We start from the raw sequence: 26,074 nt of genomic DNA on the forward strand, positions 1-26,074 counted from the left end.
CACCCTGCTCCCGGGCTGCGTGGTGGCTGAGGCTCCCCCCCACTTTCAGCGGCGGAGGCTGCTGGCTCGCTCCGGTCCCCCAGAGTGGAACCTTGCAGGCCCCGCACCTGGCGGTAAGGGCCCCCTTTAGAACGTACCACCGTGGCGGTGGGAATGGGGGGGTTGGGGCTGTACCATTCCCTGCTTTCCCCATGTGGCGCAAGGGGATGGGAAACGGGCCCTAGGGTTTCTGAGCCGCCGGTTCGAGTCCGGCCTCGGGCACTTGGGTTCCATCCCCGGCCCGGGGAGGGGGAGTTTAGTGGGCTCTAGTGGTTAGAGAAGCGGGGGCTGGCTGGAGCGGGGGGGCCTGGGGGATCAGGACTCCTGGGTTCCATCCCCAGCTCTGGGAGGGGAGCAGGGTCTAGTGCATAGAGAGGGGGGCAAGGCTGGGCGCCCGGACGCCCGGGTTCCATCCCCAGAGTGGGGTCTGGAGGGGTGGAGCTGGGTGCCAGGGATGCTCCTGCAATGCTTTGATGCCGGTGAGTTGGCCGTGGTGGGGGGCAGGCGCCGGGGCTGTACGTCCCCGATGCCAGGGCTGGGCTCCCGCTGTCCTGTCCCGGCTCCGCCGCCCCCAGCCCTGCCTTCTGGGGTGCGAAGAGCCCGGGCTAGGGGGCGATGGACTGCGCTGGGGGCCTGGCATGCACCTGCCCCTGATATCGGGCACCTTGGGATGAGACCTGAAATGCACCACGCTGGACCTCAGATAAGAGTTTTTTACTCCCTGCCTTCCCAGAGCTGGGGAGAGAACCCAGGAGTTCTGGCTCCCAGCCCCCCCACCCCCCCGAACCACTGGACCCCACTCCCCTCCCAGAGCCGGGGAGAGAACCCAGGAGTCCTGGCTCCCAGCCCCCCCTGCTCTGACCCACTAGCCCCCACTCCCCTCCCAGAGCTGGGAAGAGAACCCAGGAGTCCTGGCTCCCAGCCCCACCGGCTGTAACCCACTAGACCCCAGGGCCCTGAGATCTGGCTGGGTTGGATCTTGGGGATGGAGAGTTTTCGGCAGCTTGTGAACACAAGGGGGTAATTTGTATGCCAACTGGGCCTTATATGCAGCATAGTGCCTAGATGGACCATGGCTCGTTGGCCCAGTGCCACATGGCTTGGGCAGTCTGTCTAGGGTGGTATCCCCTCCAAGCTCACCTGGAGCTTGGGGAAGCCTGTCTGGCCCCATAGCAGCCGCGGACAAGGCAGTATACCCAGCGTATGGCCCTGATCACTATTCCCATATCAGCCCTGTCCCAGTGCAGCAAGCTGTAGAGGCATGTGGGGTCCCAAGACACAGTGCCCCCTTCCATCAACATGGGACTGTATATTAGGGGGCAGGGGGAGGCCAAAGTCATTCTCCCCGAACGGGCTGCGTTGTGGGAACAAGGCCCCTCCCCTCCATGTCCTGGAGACCATCCCCACCGGGCACAGCTGCTGGGGGTGAATTGAGGACAGGGCTGGGGGAGGGCAGGCAAGGCTGCTATGCACATTCGCAGAGCGCTTGCAATCCGACCGCGCCAGCCAGGCAAACAGAGCCTTGTTCGGCTGTTAGCGTGGTCGCTGCTTTCCCAGAGGGTAACAGCTGCCCCAGCCCCAGGACAAGGTGGGTGAATAGCCTCGGGACCCAGGGGTCCTGGCTTCTAGACCCCACTCTCCTCCCAGAGCTGGGAGAGAACCCAGGAGTCCTGGCTCCCAGCCCCCCCTGCTCTAACCACTAGACCCCACTCTCCTCCCAGAGCTGGGATAGAACCCAGGAGTCCTGGCTCCCAGCCCCCCTGCTCTAACCACTAGACCCCACTCCCCTCCCAGAGCTGGGATAGAACCCAGGAGTCCTGGCTCCCAGCCCCCACTGCTCCAACCCACTAGACCCCACTCCCCTCCCAGAGCTGGGGAGAGAACCCAGGAGTCCTGGCTCCCAGCTCCCCCTGCTCTAACCACTAGACCCCACTCCCCTCCCAGAGCTGGGGAGAGAACCCAGGAGTCCTGGCTCCCAGCCCCCACTGCTCCAACCCATTAGACCCCACTCCCTTCCCAGAGCTGGGGAGAGAACCCAGGAGTCCGGATATTTTTTCTCTCCTCTTCGATGTCTGGTGGCAGATGGCTTTTCTGTGGGTGGTGGGGTGGCACAGAGCGATTGGGGTGGGGCCTGGTTTTTATTCTCTCTGGTTCCTCTCCTCTGTGTGAGGTTCACGCCAGGCTAAATGCCAGTGGCCTGAGATAAATCCAACCATCCAAGTCTGTTGCAGAGGGCGGGGCGCCAGGCCTCCTGCGTTCTCTCCCCGGCTCTGAGAGGGGAGTGGGGTCTTCTAGGTTTGGGGGGGTGGGGCAGAGAGGCAGGACTCCTGGGTTCTATCCCTGGCTCTGAGAGGGGAGTGGGGTCGAGTGGGGTTGGGGCTGAGAGCCAGGGCTCCTGGGTTCTGTCCCCACACCAATAACCCCGTGTCAATGAGGCTCTCCTCACTTTGGTATGTGTGGGGTCTCCAGCCCTGGCCCTCCTTGGGGTGATGCCTGGACCCACCGTATTCATCTTGCCAAGCGTCTGCTTGGCGGGGGCCCCACTGGCCGCTCCTGGGATTTGAACCAGGGCCCCGGAAGGAAAGGTTCCCCCTATGACACCCCCAGCTGCTCATGATCTGGGATTGACTGGGGGTGGGGAGTGGGTGTGTATCACAGCAACAGCTTGAGTTGACCTAGAGTGGGGGGGAGGGGGTAGCGCGGCTGGGGTTGATGTTGGGGGGCTGCTGGAGAGAGGGGGAACTGGGAACGAAGACCTCGCGCGAAGCATTGGGGGATCCTGGTTCTGTCCATGTGTCTGTCCATCCCTAGATCCCTGGAATGTCAGTCTGTCATCCTTCCCTGGCACGTCCATCTTAATGTCTGTCTGTCTGTCCCTAGGTCCCTAGGATGCTGTCTGTCTGCCTATGCATCGGGTGCCTATCCATCTGTCTGTCTATAGGGTATCTGTCTGTCCAACTCCAGGATGTCTGGCCTTCTGTCTGCCTGTTTCTAGGATGTCTGTCTGCCTGCTCTTAGGGTGTCAGTCCGTCTGTCTGCTTGTCCTTATGGTGTCTGTCCATCTCTAGGATGTCTGGCCTTCTGTCTGCCTGTCCGTAGGATGTCTGTCTGCCTGCCCTTAGGGTGTCTGTCCATGCCAGGATGTCTGGCCATCTCTAGGTCCTTGGGCTGTCTGACTCATCCATCTGCTCTCTGACGCCCTCCCCACCCCCTTGGCGGCACGGTCCAGGTGCTCGTGCAGCAAATCCAGCCCCTGGGTGGTCCCGCGGGCCCCGCTCTGGGCGGATAGGCAGGGTGCTCCTTGGTTGGCTGTGGCAGCCGGTGTTGGCTAAGGGGGGTGGGGATGGATGGGACCAATGGGCCATGCACCTGGTGGTGGTGGGGCGCGTGTAACCCCATGCTGGGTGTTTGATTTGCCCACTCAGTGGCCAGGCAGAGACACCCACTCCGTGGACACCGGGGCTCCCGGGGTTCCTTCCACTCGGGCGCAGGTCGGTGCTTGGCCTTCTTCTGTCCGGTCAATGATTCGTTCTCTCTTTCTCCCTCTCTCTCTCTCTCTCTCTGTCTGCATTTCTACTCTTCCCCCCCCTGTGCCCGCCCCTTCCCGCTCTGTCCACCTAGGCTGTTCCCTGGGAGCAGATCCAGCAAGCCAAGGACAAAACACGTCACCCTGGTTTCTCTTTAATCTGCTCTCTCTCTAGCCAGGCCCTCAGTGATCTGTCCAGCTCCCCCCCGCCCCCTCCAGCTCTTCAACAGGTGTCTCGGTCACTTTCTGATCTCTATGTCGGTGTCCTCCCTCTGCATCTGTTCTCTCCTCTGTCTGTCTGTAGCTAGCTGTCCATCTCCAAACAGCGCACTTTCTCTCTAGTTTTTAATATCTATCTATCTATCTATCTATCTATCTATCTATCTATCTATCTATCTATCTATCTATCTATCTATCTATCTATCTATCTATCTATCCCCATATACCCCTCTTATCTCTCTCTCTCTCCCTCTCCCATACACCACCCCCATGAATCTATCTATCTATCCCCATACACCCTCCTCATCCATCTATCTATCTATCTATCCCCATACACCCCTCTCATCCATCCATCTATCTATCCCCATACACCCCTCTCATCCATCCATCTATCCATCTATCTATCCCCATACACCCCTCTCATCTATCTATCTATCCCCATACACCCCTTTCATCCATCCATCTATCCATCTATCTATCCCTATACACCCCTCTCATCCATCCATCTATCCGTCCCCATACACCCCTCTCATCCATCCATCTATCCGTCCCCATACACCCCTCTCATCCATCCATCTATCCGTCCCCATACACCCCTCTCATCCATCCATCCATCCGTCCCCATACACCCCTCTCATCCATCCATCCATCCGTCCCCATACACCCCTCTCATCCATCCATCCATCCGTCCCCATACACCCCTCTCATCCATCCATCCATCCGTCCCCATACACCCCTCTCATCCATCCGTCCCCATACACCCCTCTCATCCATCCGTCCCCATACACCCCTCTCATCCATCCGTCCCCATACACCCCTCTCATCCATCCGTCCCCATACACCCCTCTCATCCATCCATCTATCCGTCCCCATACACCCCTCTCATCCATCCATCTATCCGTCCCCATACACCCCTCTCATCCATCCATCTATCCGTCCCCATACACCCCTCTCATCCATCCATCTATCCGTCCCCATACACCCCTCTCATCCATCCATCTATCCGTCCCCATACACCCCTCTCATCCATCCATCTATCTGTCCCCATACACCCCTCTCATCCATCCATCTATCCGTCCCCATACACCCCTCTCATCCATCCATCTATCCGTCCCCATACACCCCTCTCATCCATCCATCTATCTGTCCCCATACACCCCTCTCATCCATCCATCTATCTGTCCCCATACACCCCTCTCATCCATCCATCTATCTGTCCCCATACACCCCTCTCATCCATCCATCTATCTATCCCCATACACCCCTCTCATCCATCCATCTATCCATCCCCATACACCCCCCCCCCCTCCATCCTGTAAACACCCTTCTGTCTGTCACTCACCCTGTTTAATCCACACATTCTCTCTTTTGGAATTTCTCAGTACACCCAGAGGTTATTACCCTGAGCAAGGTCCCTGTCATGCTGGGCACTGCACAGACCCCCACTCACCCCGAACCCACCCCAACCGAGAGCAAGGTCCCCGTCACACCGGATGCTGCATAGACCCTTCGCCTGCCTGAGATGGGGGCCCCATCATGCCTGGCACAGCGCAGACCCCTGGGAGAGGCAGTCCCGACCTCGCAGCATTTACCATTCAGACCGACAAAGGCAGGATCAATTTCCAAGTTGTGCCGATGGGGAAAGTGAGGTGCAGTGACTGGCCCGGGATGCCTCCAGGAAGCTGAAGCAGAGCAGGGGAATAGAACCCAGGAGTCCTGGGGGCGAATTATTATCTCTTCATGACGATGTGAAATCCCCACTGTGTGTCTCTTTTCTTTTAGATGGAAACGGCGCTCCCCGCTGTTGGCAAGGAAGGAAACCTCCACAAAATAACCAAGTTCACCTGAGGTAAGTGACTTCCGGAGGCCGTCTATTATGAGAGCAGCTAAGAGTTCCTAACCACGATCGGGCCCACGGTTGCTGCCCAGACCGCCCCACTGAGTGCAGCAATTCCCCCCAGTTGCCTCACCCCAAAGGTGGTGCATCTCAGCCCCAGGCGAGCCATCCCTGTGTGGTATTATCTCTGGTTGTTCGTCCATTGCCCCACCCCAGAGGTAGTCGCATCCCAGTGCCAGCTTTGCTCTGAACCTTCCTGTCTGTCATCTCCAGGTGTCTGTGAAGGCAGGAAAATGCTGTGGAAAGCTCTGCTGAGGGTGGAGCTGGGGGGAACAGGCAACCGGGCCCCCTCCATGAACTGGCTCCTGTCCCCGGCCCTCCGGTACCGGTCCACTTCTGTCATGGATAACCACCATGTGGAGCTGGCCCGAGAGCGATCCAAGACAGTCACCTCCTTCTACAACCAGTCGGCCATTGACATCGCAGCGGAGAAGGTGAGGGGCGTTGGCTCAGTCAGGAGGGAAACTGAGGCAAGCCCAGTGGGTGGTACTAGGGGGTGCTGTGCTGCAGGGGGTGTGGGAGAGGGTGTTCTCCTCTGGCTTCAATGCCTCAGTGTGGCGCTAGGGAGCGCTGTGCTGCAGAGAGCCGGGTGGGGCTCATTCATCCTGGGATCCTGGCCAAATTCCAGCTCCGGGGACTCCTCTCTACTCTCCCAAATTCCCTTCTGCTCTTTCAATTGGACACAGGATTCCTTTTCACTTCCTGTCCCAAAGCCCTGCACATCTTAGCCGGCTGCCGTGCCCCGCCCCAGAGTCAGCCGCATCTCAGCGCCAGCTGAGCCGACCCCCTATGGCCTTGCTGCACGGCTGGGCCCCAACTGCCCCACCCCAGAGGTGGCTGCATCTCCGCACTGGGCGACCCATTTCTTGTGTGAGAGTCATCTGTTCCTCTCTTGGCTCCTTTCCCCCACGCTGCACAGCAGCTAGTCACCCAGATTCATTCCCTGCTACAATGGATGTGCAGCGGGGTAAGTCGGTCCCATTGTGTTAAATAGGAAGGGGAGAGCGGGCGGGGAGCAGAAGCTTGGCAGCATGAGCCAGCATTAAGCAGCCAAATATTTACTCAAGAGAAACCAGGCCACGTGCTGAAGAATTACTGCCTGTCCCCTGTACTAGAGGGGAGTTTAATAATATTAATTTCAGCCGCTCTCCAGGTACGAAGCTGCTGGCAAATAAAACACACACACACGTGCCACAGAAGAAGGGATGCATTGCCAGTCCAGGCGGTATTAATCTGGGTTTAGTGAAATAGGCCGGAGACAGAAATTAAGGGGCCTTTCCCCTCTAGGAGGCACCAGCTCCAATCTGGCCCAAGACACAGGGACTGGCTGGCTCAGGGGCGTGGGGAATGGGGCCCGGGGCCTGTTCCCTCTAGGGGGCGCCGGCTCTGACCCGGACTTGAAGAGGCCGATCAGAAGCGCCCCCCTCCCCCCCCCGCCTTGCATTTGCTACTTTTGATTTCCTGTTTGCTTTTTCCATTTAGCATCCTTTGAAAACCCCTTCCCCGTTGCTGGGCAGGTAGCAGTATTGCCGTGGCAACCCTCTCGGTTGCCTAGGTATCCATGGCAACTCCTGCTCCTCCTCTCTCAAGAGCCCACACCTCAGCCAGGGGAGGCCCGGATCCTGGGCCCCGGCCCGTTGAAAGCCGGGGCTGAATTGTGAGACCCAGTTCCTGAGGAACGAGGTCGGCGCGCTTGGTGCTGAGATGCAGCCACCTCTGGGGTGGGGCAGCTGGGGAACAGCCGCACAAGGGAACAGACTGGGGGACGGGAGCCGTTACCCACCCGGCCCTTCCAGGCGCTGCAGATTGAAGGCGTCCGGACGGCTGTAGCTGCTCTGCCCCCCGCGGCGGGTGCTGGCTCATCACCGGGGAATCTGGGGCGTTGGTCCCAGCAGCAGGTCTGGGCTCCCATGTGCCTCCTGGCAGCGAAAGCCGCGAGGACTGCCAGCGCAGGTGTTTGGCACGACCTAGTCCGGGGTTCGCCCAAGGGCCCATCTAACCTGGTATCCCGCCCCCTCCCTGCCACCTGGATCAGACCCCCGGGCCCATCTAGCCTGGGATCTTGCCCCCTCCCTGCTGCCCCGGAACAGACCCACGGGCCCATCTAGCCTGCTGTCCCCCCACTGTGTCAGAGCCTGGTGGTGTTCGCTGCGTCGGGGTTTCCAATTCCTCCTTCCCCGAACTGCCCCTTCCTGAACCCCAACCCTGACACTTGGCTGTTCTGTGTGTGTGTAATGTCCTGGCTCGGGGGGTGTCCAGCCCCATGTGGGGGTCCCTTTGGGAGGTGGGGTGTCCAGCCTCATGTGGGGGTCCCCTAGGGAGGTGGGATGTCCAGCCCCATGTGGGGGTCCCCTAGGGAGGTGGGATGTCCAGCCCCATGTGGGGGTCCCCTCGGGAGGCGGGGGGTCCAGCCCCGTGTGGGCGTCTCCTGAGGAATGGAATCAGGCCCCTTCCTGCTCCGTTCTTGCTGTCTGGTTCTTTTCTCTCCCTCTGCTCTGCTTCTTTCACCATCTTTTCCCTCCTTTTTGTTTCTTCCTCATTCAGTCTTCTTTCTCCATTTCTCTTTTTTCTTTCCTTCATTCACTCGTTTCTGTTTCCTGTCATTTCTCCCCCATTCAATCCTATTTCTCTCCTTTTTTTCCGTCTCATTCATTCTTTCCCTCACTCGTGCTCCTTTTATTTCTTCCTCATGCATTCTTGTTTTTCTTTTTTTTCTCATTCACTCTTTTCTCTTCCTCTTTCTCCTTCCTTTCTTCCTCATCCACTTTCCCTCTCTTTCCTTTTTTGTTTCTTCCTCCTTCATTCTCTCGGCGTTCCTGTCCCATTCTTTCCCCATCTCACACTCCCTCCCTCTCTCTCCTCTGTTCCTGTGGGCACCCCAAAGACCCACTCCCCATGCCCCACGTGGGCGTGGCCGTGCCTTACAGATGTATTGCCATGCTCCACCAGCTGATCCCCCCTCTGCCCTCAGGGGGCGCTCTGGACCCCTCACTAATCTGCCTCCTTCATGTTCTCTCCCAGCCGTCTGTGAGATTGACGCCCACCACCATGCTGTATTCGGGACGGTCGCAGGATGGCAGCCACCTCCTGGTAAGCTGTGGACCGGCACAGCCCCCCAGCATGCCCCCACCTGGCCCATCTGAGAGCTCCAGCTGAACCCCACTTAACCAGAGGGGAAAAAAGTGCTATCCCTGTTATACATGCAGGGGAAACTGAGGCACAGAGTAAGGGTCGGGGGGAAGGATCACACATTCACGCAGGGAATTAATAATAGAACCCAGGAGTCCCAGCTCCCAGCCCCCTGCTCTAACTATTAGACCCTACTCCCCTCCCAGAGCCAGGGAGAGAACCCAGGAGTCCTGGCTCCCAGCCACTCTGACTCTAGTTCTGCTAGAATTGGTGGGGAGGAGCTGCAGGCTGCAGGTTGGGTCCTGTGAGGGAGGGATGGAAGCAGCCCTAAAGATGCCAACAGATGGGTGCCAGCATCTCCTGAGCAGGACAGATGCCAGGGCACACCCAGCCAGTGCCTCATTCAGCCTGTGGGCTGGGATCTCTTAGGACTCCTGGGTTCTCTCCCCAGCTCTGGGAGGGGAGTGGAGTCTAGTGGGTTAGAGCAGGGGGGGCTGGGAGCCAGGACTCCTGGGTTCTCTCCTCAGCTCTGGGAGGGGAGTGGGGTCTAGTGGGTTAGAGCAGGGAGGCTGGGAGCCAGGACTCCTGGGTTCTCTCCCACTGTGTGTGCAGCTGAGAACTGACACACTCGTTGCCTCGTTGCTTAGCACAGTTCTCCAGTCTGCCCAGGCCTGAGGGTGTGCTGGCTGTTTCCAGGCAGATCGCCCGGCGTGTTACGTCCTACCCCATTAAATGAACTGATGGGATTGTAACAACCTTCATCCCAGTCTCTGCACAGGAATGGCTCACCCAGCGCTGAGATGCAGCCACCTCTGGGGTGGGGGCGGCTGAGGAACAGCCATGAAATTTTTCTTCAAAACAGTTTAAGACAGAAAGTGAAGGAGAATTCGGACTGGTTGATTGCAGGGGTCGGGATTAAGGGAGGAAGAACAGAATTAGGTACAGACATAGGATCAGCACCTTATCTCTTTAGTTCGATTAAACCAGGAGTCCTGTCTCCCAGCCCCTTCTGCTTTAACCACTAGACCCCACTTCCCTCCCAGAGCAGGGGAGAGAACCCAGGAGTCCTGGCTCCCAGTCCCTTTGCTCTGGCCACTGTCCCCTGACCCCGATCAATAACACTCTGAGTTCTTCCTCCTGTAGAAAAGTGCCCATTACCTTCACCGCGAGCTGCCCGTCCGCATCGCCCATCGCATCAAGGGCTTCCGCAGCCTCCCCTTCATCATCGGATGCAACCCCACCATCCTCCACGTGGTACGTACCCGAGTGGGGGCACAGCTGAGGAACACCGTGAGGGGGAAGGGGACACAGGGGGGATCTGGCGGTTGTAGTGTGGGTGGGGATGGAACCTAGGAGTCCTGGCTCCCAGCCCCCCCTGCTCTAACCCATTAGCCTCCCCTCCCCTCCCAGGGCCGAGGTTAGAACCCAGGAGTCCTGGCTCCCAGTGCCCCCTGCTCTAACCCACTAGCCCCCACTCCCCTCCCAGGGCTGGGGAGAGAACCCAGGAGTCCTGTGCGCTATCAGGTGAACCCTGCTGCCAGTCAGTGTTTCCCTGCCTCGCTTGACGCTTATTCGTTTCTCCGTCCTTCAGCATGAGCTGTACATCCGAGCCTTCCAGATGCTGAGCGAATTCCCCACGGTGAGTAGTCGATTATCGGGTGGCCCCCAGCACCCAAAGCGCTAGTTAAATTACGGGAACAGGTTATACGTTCTCTTCCCCCATTGCCGACTGATCCTGTGCCTGGGCCAATCGAGCGAAGGGTAGAATATCTGCAGGGAGGGTCAGGATAACCTAGGTTATCACATCTCCATCCACCCAACCCCACACTGCTCCATCCGCCCTTGCAGACGCCATCCATCCCTGTATACGCCATCCATCCCTGTACATGTATCTCAACTGGATCCATCCATCTGTCAACCCTTCATCCATCCCTCCCTGTACATGTCATCCGGTGGTCTCAACTGGATCCATCCATCCATCCATCCCTGTAGATGTGAGCCATGTATCTTGGCTGAATCCATCCACCCCATACCTGCTATCTGTCTGTCTTGACTGGATCCATCCATCCATCAGTACACACCAGCCATCTATCTCGACTGGATCCATCCCTCCATCCATCTCTGAATGCATCATCCAGTATCTCAACTGAATGATTGATCTAAGTTTTCTTTCTTTCTTTCTTACTTACTTCCTGTTCTGTACTTTGATCTATATGGCTAAGGTGACACAATAAATTGACCATATGCTGATGGTTTGGTGGAAATGGGACATGGCCCTTACCCCTCTCTGGGGCACCGGCTCCGATCCGGGGCATGGGGCCTTTCCCCTCCAGGGGGCGCTGACTTCCACACAGGTTCATGTCCCTTCCGTCCTGTCCCCCTCCCAGATCAAGGACCAAGAGGCAGAAGCCCAGTACTGCAAGCTGGTCCGGCAGCTGCTGGATGATCATAAGGACGTGGTGACGCTGCTGGCCGAGGGGGTGCGGGAGTGTCGTAAACACATCCAGGTATTGGGGGGCTGGGATTGTGAGAAGGGTTCAAGCGGGGGGGGCTGGGAGCCAGGACTCCTGGGTTCTATCCCAAACTCTGAGAGGGGAGTGGGATCTAGTGGGTTAGAGCAGGGGAGGCTGGGAGCCAGGACTCCTGGGTTCTCTCCCCAGCTCTGAGAGGGGAGTGGGGTCTAGTAGGTTAGGGTACGGGGGTGGAGAGCCAGGACTCCTGGGTTCCATTCCCAGCTCTGCTATGCGCTCTGCTGGGTGAGCCTGGTTAAGTCACGTCCCCTATTGGTGTGTCGTTTTCCCCATCTGTGAATGAGACAGATACCATCCTTTGTAAAGTGACGTTTGCTGATGAAAAGTACTACGTGAGCACTTGGAATGATTATAACCCGCACTGTCACTGCTGAGTTAATGCTTATTAATTATTATTTAGAATGATCATTTTTGCTAGCACCTTTTACGTCTGTTATTATTATTGATGACTAATTATCATCGTTTCCAGATTTTTGTCAATATTCCACCTACTTATGTCTAAATCATCATGTTCTGTGTTGGTAATTTCATATTTTACTAACTGGTAAATACAGATTTTATTATCAATTATTAATTCCCCTTATGCTTGTTGTATTTATTGTTATTTTGGATTAATTATCCTTATTTCAGTATTCCTCCCCCCCATTACACTCATTTCCAATCATCAGTATTCATCTTTTACTAATCTTTTACTGATTCTTGTTGATTTTCTCTTGCATTGTATTAGCTCCTTAAATCCCATTATGCTGATTGCATTTATGATTATTTTTGAATAATCATTCAATATTTTAAGCCACTTGTCGATGTCTAGGCTTGGCGGAATTCCATTGTTATTTGTTTGCGGCTTCCATGGAGAATATCGATGTTTATTTTGAAGCTTTTTAAAATTTTTATCCATTTATTGTCTCTGGTTATTACTCATAAATAACCCTGTCTGTCCGAGCCATACGGAAGTATTTGGCTTTGGTTCTGTGTGTCGCTTTGGTCTCAGCACAGTCCTGATTCCTTGTACTTAACCCGCGTTCTCCATCCGTAGATCTCAAAGCGTTTTACAAAGGAGGCCGGTATCTTTATACCCATTTTATAGATAGGGACACTGAGGCACGAAGCGGGGACATGACTTGTCCAACATCACACAGCAGGCCAGGTCCCCTGAGTCCTCTCTACGTCTTTGTTGAGCTGTTGTCTGTTAACCCCTTCGCTGCCGTTCTCCTCCCGTATCAGGACGAGAAGGTCCTCCGCTATTTCCTGGACAAGATGCTCACCTCCCGGCTGGGGATCCGGATGCTGGCGATCCATCACCTGGCGCTGCACGAGGAAAAGGTACGGCCCGGCCTCTGCTCACCCATTCCCCTCGGCTCCCTGCCGCCCTAGAACGGGCAACACACGCAAAATAGCTGGCTGCCCCCAACGGATTAGAGTCGGCCACCTGGAAATTCATAATATATTATGGAACCACCCTGCTTGGGTCTGGAGCCTTCCCTCTTAGGGGGTGCTGGCACGGCTCTGGTCCCAGGGCGTGGGACTGGCTGGCTCAGAGCGGCGGGAAATGGACATGGGGCCTTTCCCCTTTGGGAGACGCTGGCTCTCATCTGGTCCCAGGGTGTGGGACTGGCTGGTTCGGGGGGCAGGTAATGGACATGGAGCCTTTCACCTCTAGGGGGCGCTGGCTCCTCTCCGGTCCCAGGGCGGGGGACTGGCTGGCTCGGGGCGGGGGCAGGGCATGGGGCACGGGCTAAAGCCCTGCCTGATTAGTGGTCTCTGTCTGATTGGCAGCCGGACTTCGTGGGCATCATCTGCACCCGTCTCTCCCCGAAGAAAATCATTGAGAAGTGGGTGGATTTTGCAAGGTATGGAATAATGACGGTCTGTGGCACCAACTGGTGGAGGCAGCCTGGAGTTACACCGTTTACATTTCGCCCTGCTCCGATTTACGTGTAGCGTGGCGGGAGAGCGGAGGAAATGTCTTCTTCCTCCAAGTGTCGCTCCGCTGGATCTGCAGGTGGATTCGTACGGGGTGGTTCCCTTCTCCCGTTCAGCTGGTGGCTTGCAGAGATCCTGCTGTTCTTGTTTAACCGCTAACCGGCTGAGATGTGTCTGGAAAAATCACCCCGGTTTTATGAATAGATCTTTTAAGGGTAGATGATTGGCTGCTGCGTGTATCTAGGGAACTCCCTGAGATATGGCTGGGGCACTGGGGATGTTCATTCATCCTGAATGGAAGGGGACATCTGTCCATATAAACAAGAGTGGGGTCTAGTGGTTAGAGTAGCGGGGGCTGGGAGCCAGGACTCCTGGGTTCTCTCTCCAGTTTTGGCAGGGGCGTGGGATATGGTGGATTAGATCGGGGGGAGTCGGAATCAGGTTTGATCCGGTGCGGTGGGGAGGTTGAGTGACCGACCCAGCCTGGCTAATGGTTTGTTCCTCCCCCCTTTCCCTCGGTGTAGGCGTCTGTGTGAGCACAAGTACGGGAACGCCCCGCGGGTGCGGATCAATGGGCATGTGGCTGCTCGCTTCCCCTTCATCCCCATGCCCCTCGACTACATCCTGCCGGAGCTGCTCAAGAACGCCATGAGGTGAGCTCCGCCGTCCACCCAGTGCATGGCAAAGGGGCTGGCTCAGGGGGGCGGGTAATGGGACATGGGGCCTTTCCTCTTTAGGGGGCGCCAGCTCTGATCTAGCCCCAGGGCAGGGGACTGGCTGGCTCAGGGGGGTGGGGAATGGACACGGGGCCTTTCCCCGCTAGGGGGCACTGGGCGGATAGGCAGGGCGGGGCCTGATTTTAGGCAACATTTTTCACTCTCCCCCTTCCCCAGGGCCACCATGGAGTCTCACCTGGACACGCCGTACAATGTACCGGACATTGTCATCACCATCGCCAACAACGACATCGACCTGATCATCAGGTACCGTGTGCCGGCTGCGACCCCGCCCCCCGGTGACGTCAGCGGGGGTCCCTCCGGGGTGGCTGAGGCAGGGGCTGAAATTAAGAAAGGGGAAATGTTGGCTGAGAATCGGGTGGGCCCGGATGGGGCGTCTCCGTTGGGGAACAGACGATCCTGCCCCGGGCGGGGACCAGCGAGATGGGTGGAAGTGGGGTGAGCCGTGGTGTGTCGGCTGCCCGGTACTGAGTGGACCCCGTTCCCCGTCCCCGATAGGATTTCGGACCGGGGTGGCGGGATCCCCCACGAACACCTGGAGAAGGTGACGGATTATCACTTCACCACGGCGGAGTCCAGCGCCCAAGACCCCCGCATGAACACCCTCTTCGGGAACATGGTGGACATGGTCAACAGCGGCCAGTCGGGCCCGATGCATGGGTGAGTCCGGCGCTTCGAGCCGCCGCATTGCCAGCTGCATGGTAGCATTCCCGGCATCCTCCGCCCACGGGGCGTCCTGGACGGGTCCTCAGCCGGGATCCGCCCAGCCGGGCCGGAACAGGCTTTCCCCAGCCTGCCAGTATTGCCGAGAGTTTGAAGAGGTTCACCGTCCGCGAACCAAAATCTTGACAACGTCCGCGGATTGAAAAGCCGATTCCCCCCACCCCCGATTTGGGTCCATTGGAACGTTTCGTTTAGATCTTAGGAAAAACTTTCTAACGTTAAGGCTAGTTCACCCCCGGTTGGGAGCACTGGGGATGTTCATTGGAGGTTTTTAAGAATAGGTGGGACAAACACCTGTCAGGGCGGGTCTAGGTTTACTCAGTCCTGGCCTCAGCACAGTGGCCGGACTTGATGGCCTCTCGAGGTCCTTTCCTGTCCGACCGTTCTGTGATTTCAACCCGTTTTCGCCAGCTGATCGGTCTGATGAGCTCAAAGGTCGAAGGGGTTTCAATTGGGAAAATTGGAACGTTGTCATTTGGGAAAACGACGAAACGTTTCGTCCGGTTCCAATTTGTTCATCCCGTGTGTTTTGACGAAAAGACGAGTCGTCGAACGATTCCCCGGCGACTCTGCCCCGGAGAGTCTGACGGAGATTTGGAGCGGATGGCTAGAACCCAGGAGTCCTGAGACCCAGCCCCCCCGTGCTTTAACCCACTAGACCGCGCTCCGCTCCTTCACAACCCAGGCGTCCTGCTTCCCGGGCCAGGACCACACCACAGCATCTCCGTGTTGGCCATTTACAATATGTCGCATGCACGGGTGCTGACTTTTATTCTTCCCGGTGGGTGCTCAGCCCCCAGGCCCTGCCCTCCCTCCACCCCTTTCTTCCCCCCGCTCCACCCCTTCCCCGAGGTTCCCTGACCGTCCGCTGCTCTCTACCCTCCCCCAAGTGCCTCCAGCCAGCTACCAAACAGCTGAGCGGCACCCCGGCCAAACAGCTGCGAGTGGTGGGTGCTGAGCACCCCCCCTGTTTTTTTCCCTGTGAGTTCTTGAGCCCCCGAGCACACTCAGGGTCGGCACCTGTGGTGGTGTGTATTCTTATTTGTTAGCTGTGGTTATGGTCGCGCCGAGGAGCTCGGTCATAGCCCAGAACCCCGTTGTGCTCGGTGCTGTACGTTATTAGGTGTTTTACGGTAGCGCCGAGGAGCTCAGACATGGCCCAGAACCCCATTGTGCTCGGTGCTGTACGTTATTAGGTGTTTTACAGTAGCGCCTAGGCACTCAGTCATAGCCCAGAACCCCGTTGTGCTAGGTGCTGTACGTTCTTAGGCGTATTACGGTCGCGCCTAGCCGCTCAGACATGGCCCAGAACCCCATTGTCCTAGGTGCTGTATATTATTAGGTATATTATGGTAGTGCCCAAGAGCCCAGACATGGCCCAGAACCCCGTTGTGCTAGGTGCTGTACGTTATTAGGTGTATTACAGTCGCTCCTAGGAACCCAGACATAGCCCAGAACCCCGTTGTGCTAGGTGCTGTACATTATTAGGCGTATTATCGTAGCACCTCAGAGCCCAGTCATGGCCCAGAACTCTGTTGTGCTAGGTGCTGTACATTATTTATTAGGTGTATTATGGTAGACCAAAGAGTTGACCGTCTCAGTCTATAACTCCCATGTGATTACCCTGCCCCCCTCCCCGCATCTGTCTGTCTCTGCCACAGGTTCGGCTTCGGGCTGCCAACCTCCCGTGCCTATGCCGAGTACCTGGGGGGATCGCTGTGCATCCAGTCCCTGCAGGGCATCGGCACCGACGTGTACCTCCGTCTGAAACACATTGATGGCAAGGAGGAGAGTTTCCGCATCTAGAGACGCCCCCCTCTCCCTGGGCCGTGGCCCCCTCCGCATGGACATTGGCTTTGCTTCCCGTCACTCTGTGCTTGGATACCCACGGCCCTGATCCCACGGCCCCGGACTCCTGGGTTCCCTGCATCTCCACGGGGGGGGGCTTTGAGCTTATGGACGGGACGTCGCCTCCTGCTGGTTATTCCAGTCCCGCCCCTGGAAGCACCCTAATGGATTCTTTATTCGGTGGGGCGGGGCCTGGGTCGACCAACCCCAAACAGGTTTTGAAGGCAACGGACGCTTCCCGGCGCATGTACCTCCCTTGGTAGCTCCACACTGCCAGCACCTTGCACACTCGTTTTCTCACCCTTGTTTCATTCCCTTCTTCTCAAGAAACCAAATCGAAGGACGGCGTTGGAGTGGGGGGGAAGACTTTTATTGCTGCGCATGGCCCCAGAATCGCTCCCCCACCTGTCTCAACAGCCCCACCCCTTCACACTTTGGACAGGGGAAGAATTTTATGGTTGCGCCTGGATGCTGGATTCCCCACCCAGCCGCGGCACATGGCGGATGCCAATTCTAGCCCTGGTTTTTGTTTTCCCGCTTTCTCGTTTATTTCAGGGGGGTAGGGGTGGGGCAGGATGTGGGTTTGACCCCCCTCCTCGGGGGTGGCCCGGGGGAACCAGACCCTGGACGTGTATCTCGCTGTGATACTGATTAAAAGCGCCGATTCTGAAAGGCGGCGAGGCCGTGTGACTCTGTGCCGGAGGGAGCAGGGCAGAGCTGCGGTTCCTTGCATCGTTGTGATCATCTGGTCAGACACAAGCTGTGCACCTTCCACGAATCAACTCCTGTTTGAAGTAGAGCAGATCTTTCAGGAAGACATCCCAGCTTGATTTTAAAATCGCCAGTAATGGAGAATCCACCATGACCCTTGGGAAGTCATTCCAGTGGTTAATTCCTCTCAATGTTAAAAATTTGCCCTGGGTTTCCAGTCTGAATTTGTCTAGCTTCAACCTCCAGCCATTGGAAATTGTTAGGTTTGTCTGATAGCTTGAAAAGCCCGTGATCAAATATTTGTTCCCCATGTAGGTACTTATAGACTGGGATCAAGTCACCCCCCCTTTACCCTTCTCTTTGTTAAGCTAAATAGATGGAGCTCCTTGCGTCTGTCTCTCATATTGGGTTCCGGGAAATGGGCGGGGTAAGGTTGGATGTTTTGCTAAAAGCTCTTCTCTAGGAATTATTTTGGGGCAGTTCTCTAGCCTGTGTTATGGGAGGGGAGTGAGGGGATCAGACGAGATCCCAAAGATCCTTCCTGGCCTTGGAATCCATGACGTGTGAAAAGCCGGAGGACACGGATACAGGGCGTTGCGGGAATGGCAGTGGAGTTCAACATATGAGTGTGGATGCTTATGGGGGGGCATGGGGAAAAAAGTGCGGGATGACACACAGTGACCCTGCCGTGCAGCTCTGCTCTCGGCCTCTCTGTGGGAAGGAGCTCTTCTGGTTGCTTGAGGGTGTAACGGAAAGGAAATGATCCGGTGAGAAATTTGCCCTTTCTCTGCCACCAGTGAAGGCAAGAAACTTTCTCTATTAAACAAGAAACAAAAGTTGAGGTTCTCCTCTGTTCACATGACATCTTTTGGGGCCGGGGCCTATTCTCTCCTGCTGGACTATCCAAACAGCGGGGGGTGCAGGGGGGAGCTGTTCCTATCCCGCCCGTCAGATATTCTATTGGGGAGGGTCCCCCAGGAGTGTGTTTTTCTGCCTCCCTCCCACTCTTCTTGTAGCAGCTGGAAGTACACTGTTTGTGTGTGTCCATCCAACCCAGTTATGTGCGTATACTTCCGTCCCCTTTCTACTCTCTCTGAGTTCACACCGTCACGGGTCAGGTCTCCTGCCCCCACGCAGCTCTGGGTGTAGTTTTGCATTTCCCTTCTCTTATATCGATGATATGGGAACAACATCCCGTCTATGCCAGCTGCTTATTACTGGGCAGAGCCACCTGGACCCTGCATCTCTTCCCTTTGGGAGCCTGTGGCCAATGCCATCCAGGGATCAAACAGCCTTCTGGAAACAAATAGGTTTATTAGCCAATGGAACAAAACAGTTGAGGAAAAAATGGTTTCGAAATAACCAACCAACCAACAGGTGTGTCTGGTGTCATCCAGTCTTATGATGAGGCTTGGATGAATTTTTTTAATAATTTCAACAGCTCATCCCGATGTTTGTTTTTAAGCATTTTTAATTTTTTTTATCAATTTAAATTTTCACAGTTGTGCAACATTGTGGAGAGTCAGACATAATTTAATGACAGTGGAGGTTGAGATTCCAAAAGTTCAAGCTGTACAACCGTTCAAACACAAACTGGCAACATCCCGAGTCAAAGCACGGGAGCGAGACAAGGCGGATGAGGTATTTATTGGACCAATTTCTGGTGGTGAGGGAGCCAAGCTCTCCGGCTACACAGAGCTCTTCTGCAGGTGTGGAAAAGGTACTCTGAGTCACTGCTAAATAGAAGATCAAACAGATAGTACAGTGTCAATAGTTAGCTCATACTCTCAGCCTCAGGGACCATTCAAGGTGGAACAGCCTGTTCACACTCCTTTAGTCAAAGGACAGAACAACAGGGTTAGCAGGTTACAGATTGTTGGAATAAGCCACAAATCCAGTGTCTCTGTTCAGTCCATGATTTTGTATCGAGCAAAGTTATGAATTTAAACTCCCAGTCTCCTCTTTTGAAAGTGTGGTGCAGGTTTCCTTTGAGGATGGGGACTGATAGGTCAGATAGAGAGTGATCGCTTTGTGACATGTGTTCACCCACAGGTGACAGGGTGTTCTTGTGTTTTACCATTTTCCCTTGTGAGTTCCTCTGAGAGTATAGTGATTGTCTGTCTGGTTTCACCCAACTGTTGTCATTGGAGCATTTAGTGCAAATGGATGAGGTACACCACATGTTGAGATAGGCATGGGTAGGACCCATGGATCTTGGAGGGTGTTGATCATTTTAGCAGTGGAGAAATGTCTGCGGGTGTTGCATCTCTTGTTCTGGCAAGGTCTGGTGCCACTTTGAGTTGGTGTGTCCTCATATGTGGGGAGCTTGCTTCTGATGATGAGCTTGGAGAGGTTGTTAGAGGGCCAGAAGAGGGGGTTCAGGAAAGATTTATTTCAGGATGGGGTCCCCATTGAGAATGGGTTATAGTTGTTGGTTACCCTGTATGGATTCCAGCGTGGTTGGTAGGTGACAACTAGAGGCGTGTGGTCGGAGAGGGTTTTATTTCTGCATTGAAGCTGGTTCTCTCGGGGTATTTGGGTGGCCTGTTCCATGATGCGATCTACTTCTCTGGTGGAGCATCCTTGTTTGGTGAAGGCGGTTTTGAGTGTGTTAAGGTGTACATAACGGACTTTCTCCTCAGAGCATCTGAGTGCCTGGCTGTTGATAACAGATGTCTTGGTGCATTTGGGGTGGTTACTAGATCTATGAAGGCAGGTGTGGTGATCCGTGGGTTTCTTATATATGGTTGTCTGTCAGGTTCCATTGTTGAAGCTGATTGTGGCATCCAGGAAGTTGATGCTAATGTGGGACTGTTCTAGAATGAGTTTAATGGACGGGCGGTGGTTGTTGAAGGTTGTGGTGGAAATCGATGAGGGAGTTGAAGTTGTCCGTTCAGAAGATGAAAATATCATCACTATATCTCAGGTGTATCATTGGGTATTAATTCACCTTGAATGGTCCCTTAGAATACGTGCTAACTACTTATGCTAAATTATCTGTTTGATCTTGTATTTAGCTGTTACACTCGGAGTACCTTTCCCAGACCTGAAGAAGAGCTCTTTGTAGCTCAAAAGCTTCTCTCCCGCTCCCAACGGAAGTTGGTCCAATGAAAGATATTCCCTCACTCACCTTGTCTCTCAAATATCCTGGGACCGATATGGCTACACCAACACTGCATAAGTCAAAGTGCACACAGTTAATAGCCTTAAATCGAACCCTCGCACATTCTCAGGTAGCATCTTTCTTAGTTTTCTGTAAATTTCGATTATTACTGATGGAAGTATTTTTGCATGGGGCCGTGTGTGTACGGTGAAACCAACGTTTATCGACATTTGCCAATAAAAACCTACTCCTGGCAAACCACCTTCTGCTTCACTACAAGCGAAATTAGGTAAGCTTCACTTTTCAGTTACAGGAGCAGACCCATTTACATTGTTTTAGCAAGCCCAGAAGCCTGCTCCCAGTTAACTCCAGATAAGGAAAGCATCTCAGTGCTTGTCTATATGGGAACATTAACCTCAATAGCTATTCCTCAGTCGCTCCCCATGTAGATTTACGGCTTGTCTACACATGGAGTTATTCCTGATTAACTGTTCCGGATTCACTCCATGTGGGAGTACGCTTATTCTGGAACAGGGGTACCTTATTCCAGATTAAGTGTGTCCGCACATGGAGTTTATAAGGAATAGCTATTCTGCTTTTAAATTCACACCCTACCTTAATCTGAATTATTTCCCCCATGTACACAAGCCCTAAGATAATGCCGCTCTGATGGCTGTGCCATTGTTTCAGTTAGATCCATTCAGCCTTATTGGCTTTCCACCCCAGCTCTTCTGACAATGGAGAAATGTGATGAAATTGTCTTCTCCCAACATACTGCCTTGGAAATCCCATACGTAGGGGGCCAAACACTAAGGAGGGAAAAGAGCTAATGAAGCTAAAGGACAATGTCGGCCCAAGAACAAAGGGGGATAAACTGGCCAGGAATAAACTGAGGCAGGAGATCAGAAGAAGGTTTGTACCCATCAGAGGAGGGAGGTTACATACGAAACATAAGAGCTGTCTTAGTGGGTCAGACCAAAGGTCCATCTAGCCCAGTATCCTGTCTCTGACAATGGCCAGTAACAGAGCTTCATGGAGAGTACAGAACAAGGCAATTATGGAGTGATCCACCTCTGCCTTCCACTCCTGGCTTCTTGCAGTCACAGGTTTAGGGTGGCTCCAAGCATGGGGTTGTGTCCCTGACCATTTTGGCTAATAGCCATTGATGGACCTATCCTCCATGAACTTATCCAGTTGTTTTTTGAAATAACTCAAGTTATGCTTTTGGCCATCACAACATCCTGTGGCAATGAGTTCCACTGGTTTATTGTGTGTTGCATGGGAAAAGTACTAGCTCTTGTTTGTATTAAACATGCTGCCTGTTAATTTCCTCGGGTGACCCCAGGTTCTTGTGTTGTGGGAAAGGGTAAATAACACTTCTCCGTTCCCTTTTCTCACACTGTTCCTTATTTTATTGACCTCCATCATATCCCCCTTTCGTTGTCTCTTTTTGTAAGCTGAACAGCTCTGATCTTTTTAGTCTCTTCTCGTATGGAAGCTGTTCCATGCCCTTGATCATCTTGGTTGCTCTTTTCTGAACCCATGGATTCGTGTAGTGGCATGACAATATTTTTCTGTCTTATTTTTCTATCTCTTTCCTAATAGTCCCTGACACATAGTTAACCTTTTTGACTGCCACTGTGCATTGAGCAGTTCTGGAACTCGTCCTCGACCCCTCCATAGGAGCAGTGAGTGCAAATTATCAAACTGGTTTGAAGATGCAACCTCACCTCCATCAGAGTGTGTGCGAGGGGTGGGGTCAATAGGGCTGGAGTTATTCACTATATTTATTACAGGCTGAAAATAATGGGATGAAGAGGGAGATGGGGAAATTGGCCAGTCTCACCCAATTCTTTTGGGAGGGTCGGATGGTGAAGGGCTTCAGATGGGGCTAATAAAATGGGTATTTGGGCCACATGACAGTTGGTGACATCCAGTGAAGAACGTGCAAGGGGGCTGCATCTAGGGAGTGATGGTAAAATATAAGGAAGAAGCCAGAAGAAGAGATAAGAATGAGGCCCTGGAGAGGAAAGATTCACCACCGTTGGACAAGTGAGGGAACTACTGCAGAATGCATCTGAGCTTCCCAGCTCTGGGTGAGAAGGGACCTAGGCAGAGGGTGGATATGGCAGCAGATATCACAGGGAGAGAAACAGCTATTAATTGGTAGGTCTTAGTTTAACCAAGATCTTGAAGTCAATCTGGGAACCAACTGGCAGCCATTATGGGTCAGAGAGCACAGGTTTGGCTCATGAAATGACATCCTGCTTAGCTGCAGAATTCTGTGCCATGTCCGACCGGGTCTGATAGCGAGGTGACAAAGGCTTGGATGCCAGTTGCAAGAGCCACAGCTAGAGAAATGGTTGTGGCCTCCCACTGGTCCTGCCGGTGCCCTGAAATTCCTGACCATTCGCACTGGGTGGGATTCGTGGTTCACGTGGGTGCATTTGAATTCTCCCTCCCAGCAGGGAAATACCAGGAAATCTCGACTAGCCCATCTGCAGTTTCCCGAGGGACGTTCTCAGGCACCATGTCCCGATGGATGACGAAATCGTGGTGCTGCTCTGATCACACACAGCGCTACGAAGTGATCCCCCTTCTAGTTCACAATGCAGTCCTGGCAAGAGCAAGGGAATTGCTCTTCTCCATCAGCGGGCTCATGGAGCGAATTAATGGTTTTAAGCAGTTGAAACTCTAAGGGCAGCCCATGGCAGTCAAAAGTGGACTCTACGGATATAGAATGAATCACCTATGAGGACACATCTTTTGAGTGATGGTTTTTTTCCGTCAGGGTCTAGGTCTCACTGAGTCTCCGATTCCTGCTCTGAATTTGAACCTTCTGGCTCAGGGTCTGGTTCCGTCTCTAATTCTTGCTCTGGATTTGAACCATCTTCCTCCTCGGGCTCTTGATCTTGCTGAGTCTCTGATTCCTGCTCCAAATCTGAACCACCTGTCTCCAGGTCTGGCTCAATGTCTGATTCCTTCTTTGGATTTGAACCATCTTCCTCCTCCAGCTGTGGATCGGTCTCTGGATTGAAACCATCTTTTTTATCTGGCTCGGGGTCTTGCTGAGTCTCCGGTTCCTGCTTTGGACTGAAACCATCTTCTTCCTCCAGCTCTGTATGGTGTTCTGGATTGAAAAAATCTCTCTCCCGTGGTTCTGGGTCTCGCACAGTGCGTGAATCTCGCTCCGGATTGAAAAAATCTACCAAGAAAAACAGAGGAGGAATAGGTGAATGGTATTCAATTGCAAATTGTCTTCTTTTGCTTCATGTATCTCCATACACTCATATAACCTGCTTAATGAATGGTGCAGTACACAGCTCTAGGAAATTCCCAGACTAAAGTTATGTTAAGTTTGAGAGTATTTACATAGATGTGATTCTAACAGCCCCATTCTGCCAACTGGCGAAGGGTGCATCCAACCCGATATTGTCAAAATATTTAGCCAACCAGAGTCTTGTAAAGTATCGTATAAAAACTGGTGAGACTCCAGTGAGAGTCAGGATGTGCGGGTTGTATATAGAGATGTATGCATAATCTTGATATACGTTGTGAAGGCCACAGACGGATTAAGGTTTCATAGGGCCCTGGGCCAGAGCAAGTCGGGGGGCCTCTCCAGCTGGAGCGTCACTGGCTTCAGGTAGAGAGGGACTGAGGGCCTTCGAGGCGCAACACGGGCGGGGCCCCAGCCTGGGTCAGGGGGGGTTTAGCCTGCCCTGGCCTATGATATCTGCCACATGTGTCTGTCCTCTATGTTGTTAAGCCCCGTATGGTTCCCCACTCCGAGCACCGTTTGGCGGAGGGATTCCTTTGATCAGCCTCTTTGGCGCTTTCCTCCACCTGCCAGGTGGTGACGCTCTGGCTTCATTCACGGCACAGAAACCGCAAGGTCGCCATCCTCGTAGATGAGCACACTACAAATAATAAACAGTAAGAATGTACAGTACCTGGTGCACTGGGGTGCTGGCCCATGCCTGGAACGCCTAGGCCCTCCAAAAGTACAAATAAATACTAATAATGATTCTATTAAATATAAATAAATAACAAAATACATTACAAGGATGTAATTATCCTCAAACCCGTGTTATAAACTGAGGCCGCCCAGTGTTCAGGCTTCATTTACAACACCCAAATGTGATTGTCATGAGATGTCTCTGGCTAGGTTGTTGGCAGCACGAAAGAACTTGGACTGGAGTTTAGGACGAGCTTCCTCCACTAGGGGGCGTGTGCAACGCACACTAAAGGATATGGCGCTTTGGCTCCCTCTGGTGATGTGGCCACACCGAGGTTGATGCATTTGTGAGAGTTGGGTCTGTTAGCTCAGACACGTTCACACGAGGGTGTGGTTTTCCAGGACCATACAGGAAGGGGAGAAGGATCTGTGGGATAGGTCAGAAAGTCTGGTCTGCTTGTGGCGGTGATGAATTTAGCAGGGCTGGATGGAACTCAGGGTTTCCATACGGCGGGAAATGCCGCCTCTCAAAATTTGTTTTGGTTCCGAATCAGAATGAGATCCCGAAATTTCCAAATTTCCCATGAAATGAAATTTTTGAAAAAAAAACCCAAGTCCAGTCAAAAAGCTGCGTTTTGATAATAGCAAAATATTTCATTCTGACGTTGACTATTTAAAAATGTATATTGTATGTTTTGACACAACTTTTCATTTCAAATAATATAAATATAATATAATTAATATAATATAACAGTGGTAGGACAAGAAGCAATGGGGTAATCGGCAGCCAGGGAGATTTCGGATAAATATTAGGAAAAACGATCGAACTGTAAGGGTGGTTAAGCTCTGGAACAGCTTCTAAGCAAGGTTGTGGAATCCTCATCACTGGAGATTTTTAAGAACAAGTGGGACAAACACCAGTCAGGGAGGGTCTAGGTTACTTGGTCCTGCCACAGCACAGGGGACTGGAATAGAGGACCTCTCAAGGTCCCTTCCTGCCCCACATTTCAATGATTCCATAATATAAAAAATGAAACGAAAATTCATTTCAAAATGAAAAATCAAAACGTTCCCTTCGGCTAAGGTAAAAACAGAACACGCTTCCTTTCAAGTTTTCCTTTTTCAGAACAAAATGTTGTCAACATTGACACATTCTTGCAGAAAGTCTGATTTTGATGAAATGGCATTTTCTGCCAGAAAAATATTCCATTGGAAAATGTTTGGTCAGCTATAGAATAGAGGGAAGAAGATTCTGGAAAGGGTCGGTTGCCATGCATTGTCTGTGGCATTTGGTGTTTTCATTTTTCACTCCCTTGCTTTTGCGTAAGGGCTGTCGTGTGTAGATCCATGTAACCGCAGCATTATGTGAGGTGGTCGTGCATTAATAAAAACAAAGATTGCACAGAAGAGGGGAAAGATGGCCTTCAGCATGGGTTTTGTTGGGCAGGATTTTTTCCTGTCAGGGTGGATAATATTTTTAATTAAAAATCAGATTATTTTAATTGAAATCATTTTTTTTAAAAAAAAAAGTCAGTGGTTTTCTTTGTTAAAATAAATTTGTTTAAACCTAAATTTGAAGTTGGCAATCTATGTTGTGACCTAAAATTAATATTTTCTGTGTTAAACTCATTTGATTGAGCATATCAGATTTATTTAATCAGCCCCCCCCTCCCCAAGGAGAAAAAACAGCATCTTTAACTGCTTTTTGAGGTCAGCCCAGGGGCACCAGAACA

The 26,074-nt window shown here is 53.3% G+C and overlaps 2 protein-coding genes across 2 annotated transcripts in view; one reads left to right on the forward strand and one right to left on the reverse strand.

Moving 5' to 3' along the window:
• Positions 1 to 18,119, forward strand: BCKDK (branched chain keto acid dehydrogenase kinase). Its single transcript, XM_073346562.2, has 13 exons — positions 1 to 113; positions 5,567 to 5,633; positions 5,895 to 6,115; positions 8,703 to 8,771; positions 9,954 to 10,064; positions 10,402 to 10,449; positions 11,198 to 11,317; positions 12,566 to 12,664; positions 13,118 to 13,191; positions 13,789 to 13,917; positions 14,158 to 14,247; positions 14,500 to 14,661; positions 16,386 to 18,119. Exons 3-13 carry the CDS (start codon positions 5,915 to 5,917, stop codon positions 16,528 to 16,530), a joined length of 1,248 nt encoding a protein of 415 aa, XP_073202663.1. The 5' UTR covers positions 1 to 113; positions 5,567 to 5,633; positions 5,895 to 5,914; the 3' UTR covers positions 16,531 to 18,119.
• NOL3 (nucleolar protein 3) overlaps positions 16,979 to 26,074 on the reverse strand; it is an 18,143-nt gene continuing 9,047 nt past the window's right edge. Inside the window, exon 3 of the mRNA XM_073346565.2 lies at positions 16,979 to 23,591. Within this exon, the coding sequence (XP_073202666.2) occupies positions 23,188 to 23,591 (404 nt within the window). The 3' untranslated portion in view covers positions 16,979 to 23,187. The remainder of the gene's footprint in view (positions 23,592 to 26,074) is intronic.

Source organism: Lepidochelys kempii, chromosome 6 (genome assembly GCF_965140285.1).
Source record: "Lepidochelys kempii isolate rLepKem1 chromosome 6, rLepKem1.hap1, whole genome shotgun sequence".
NCBI classification, from domain to species: Eukaryota; Metazoa; Chordata; order Testudines; family Cheloniidae; genus Lepidochelys; species Lepidochelys kempii.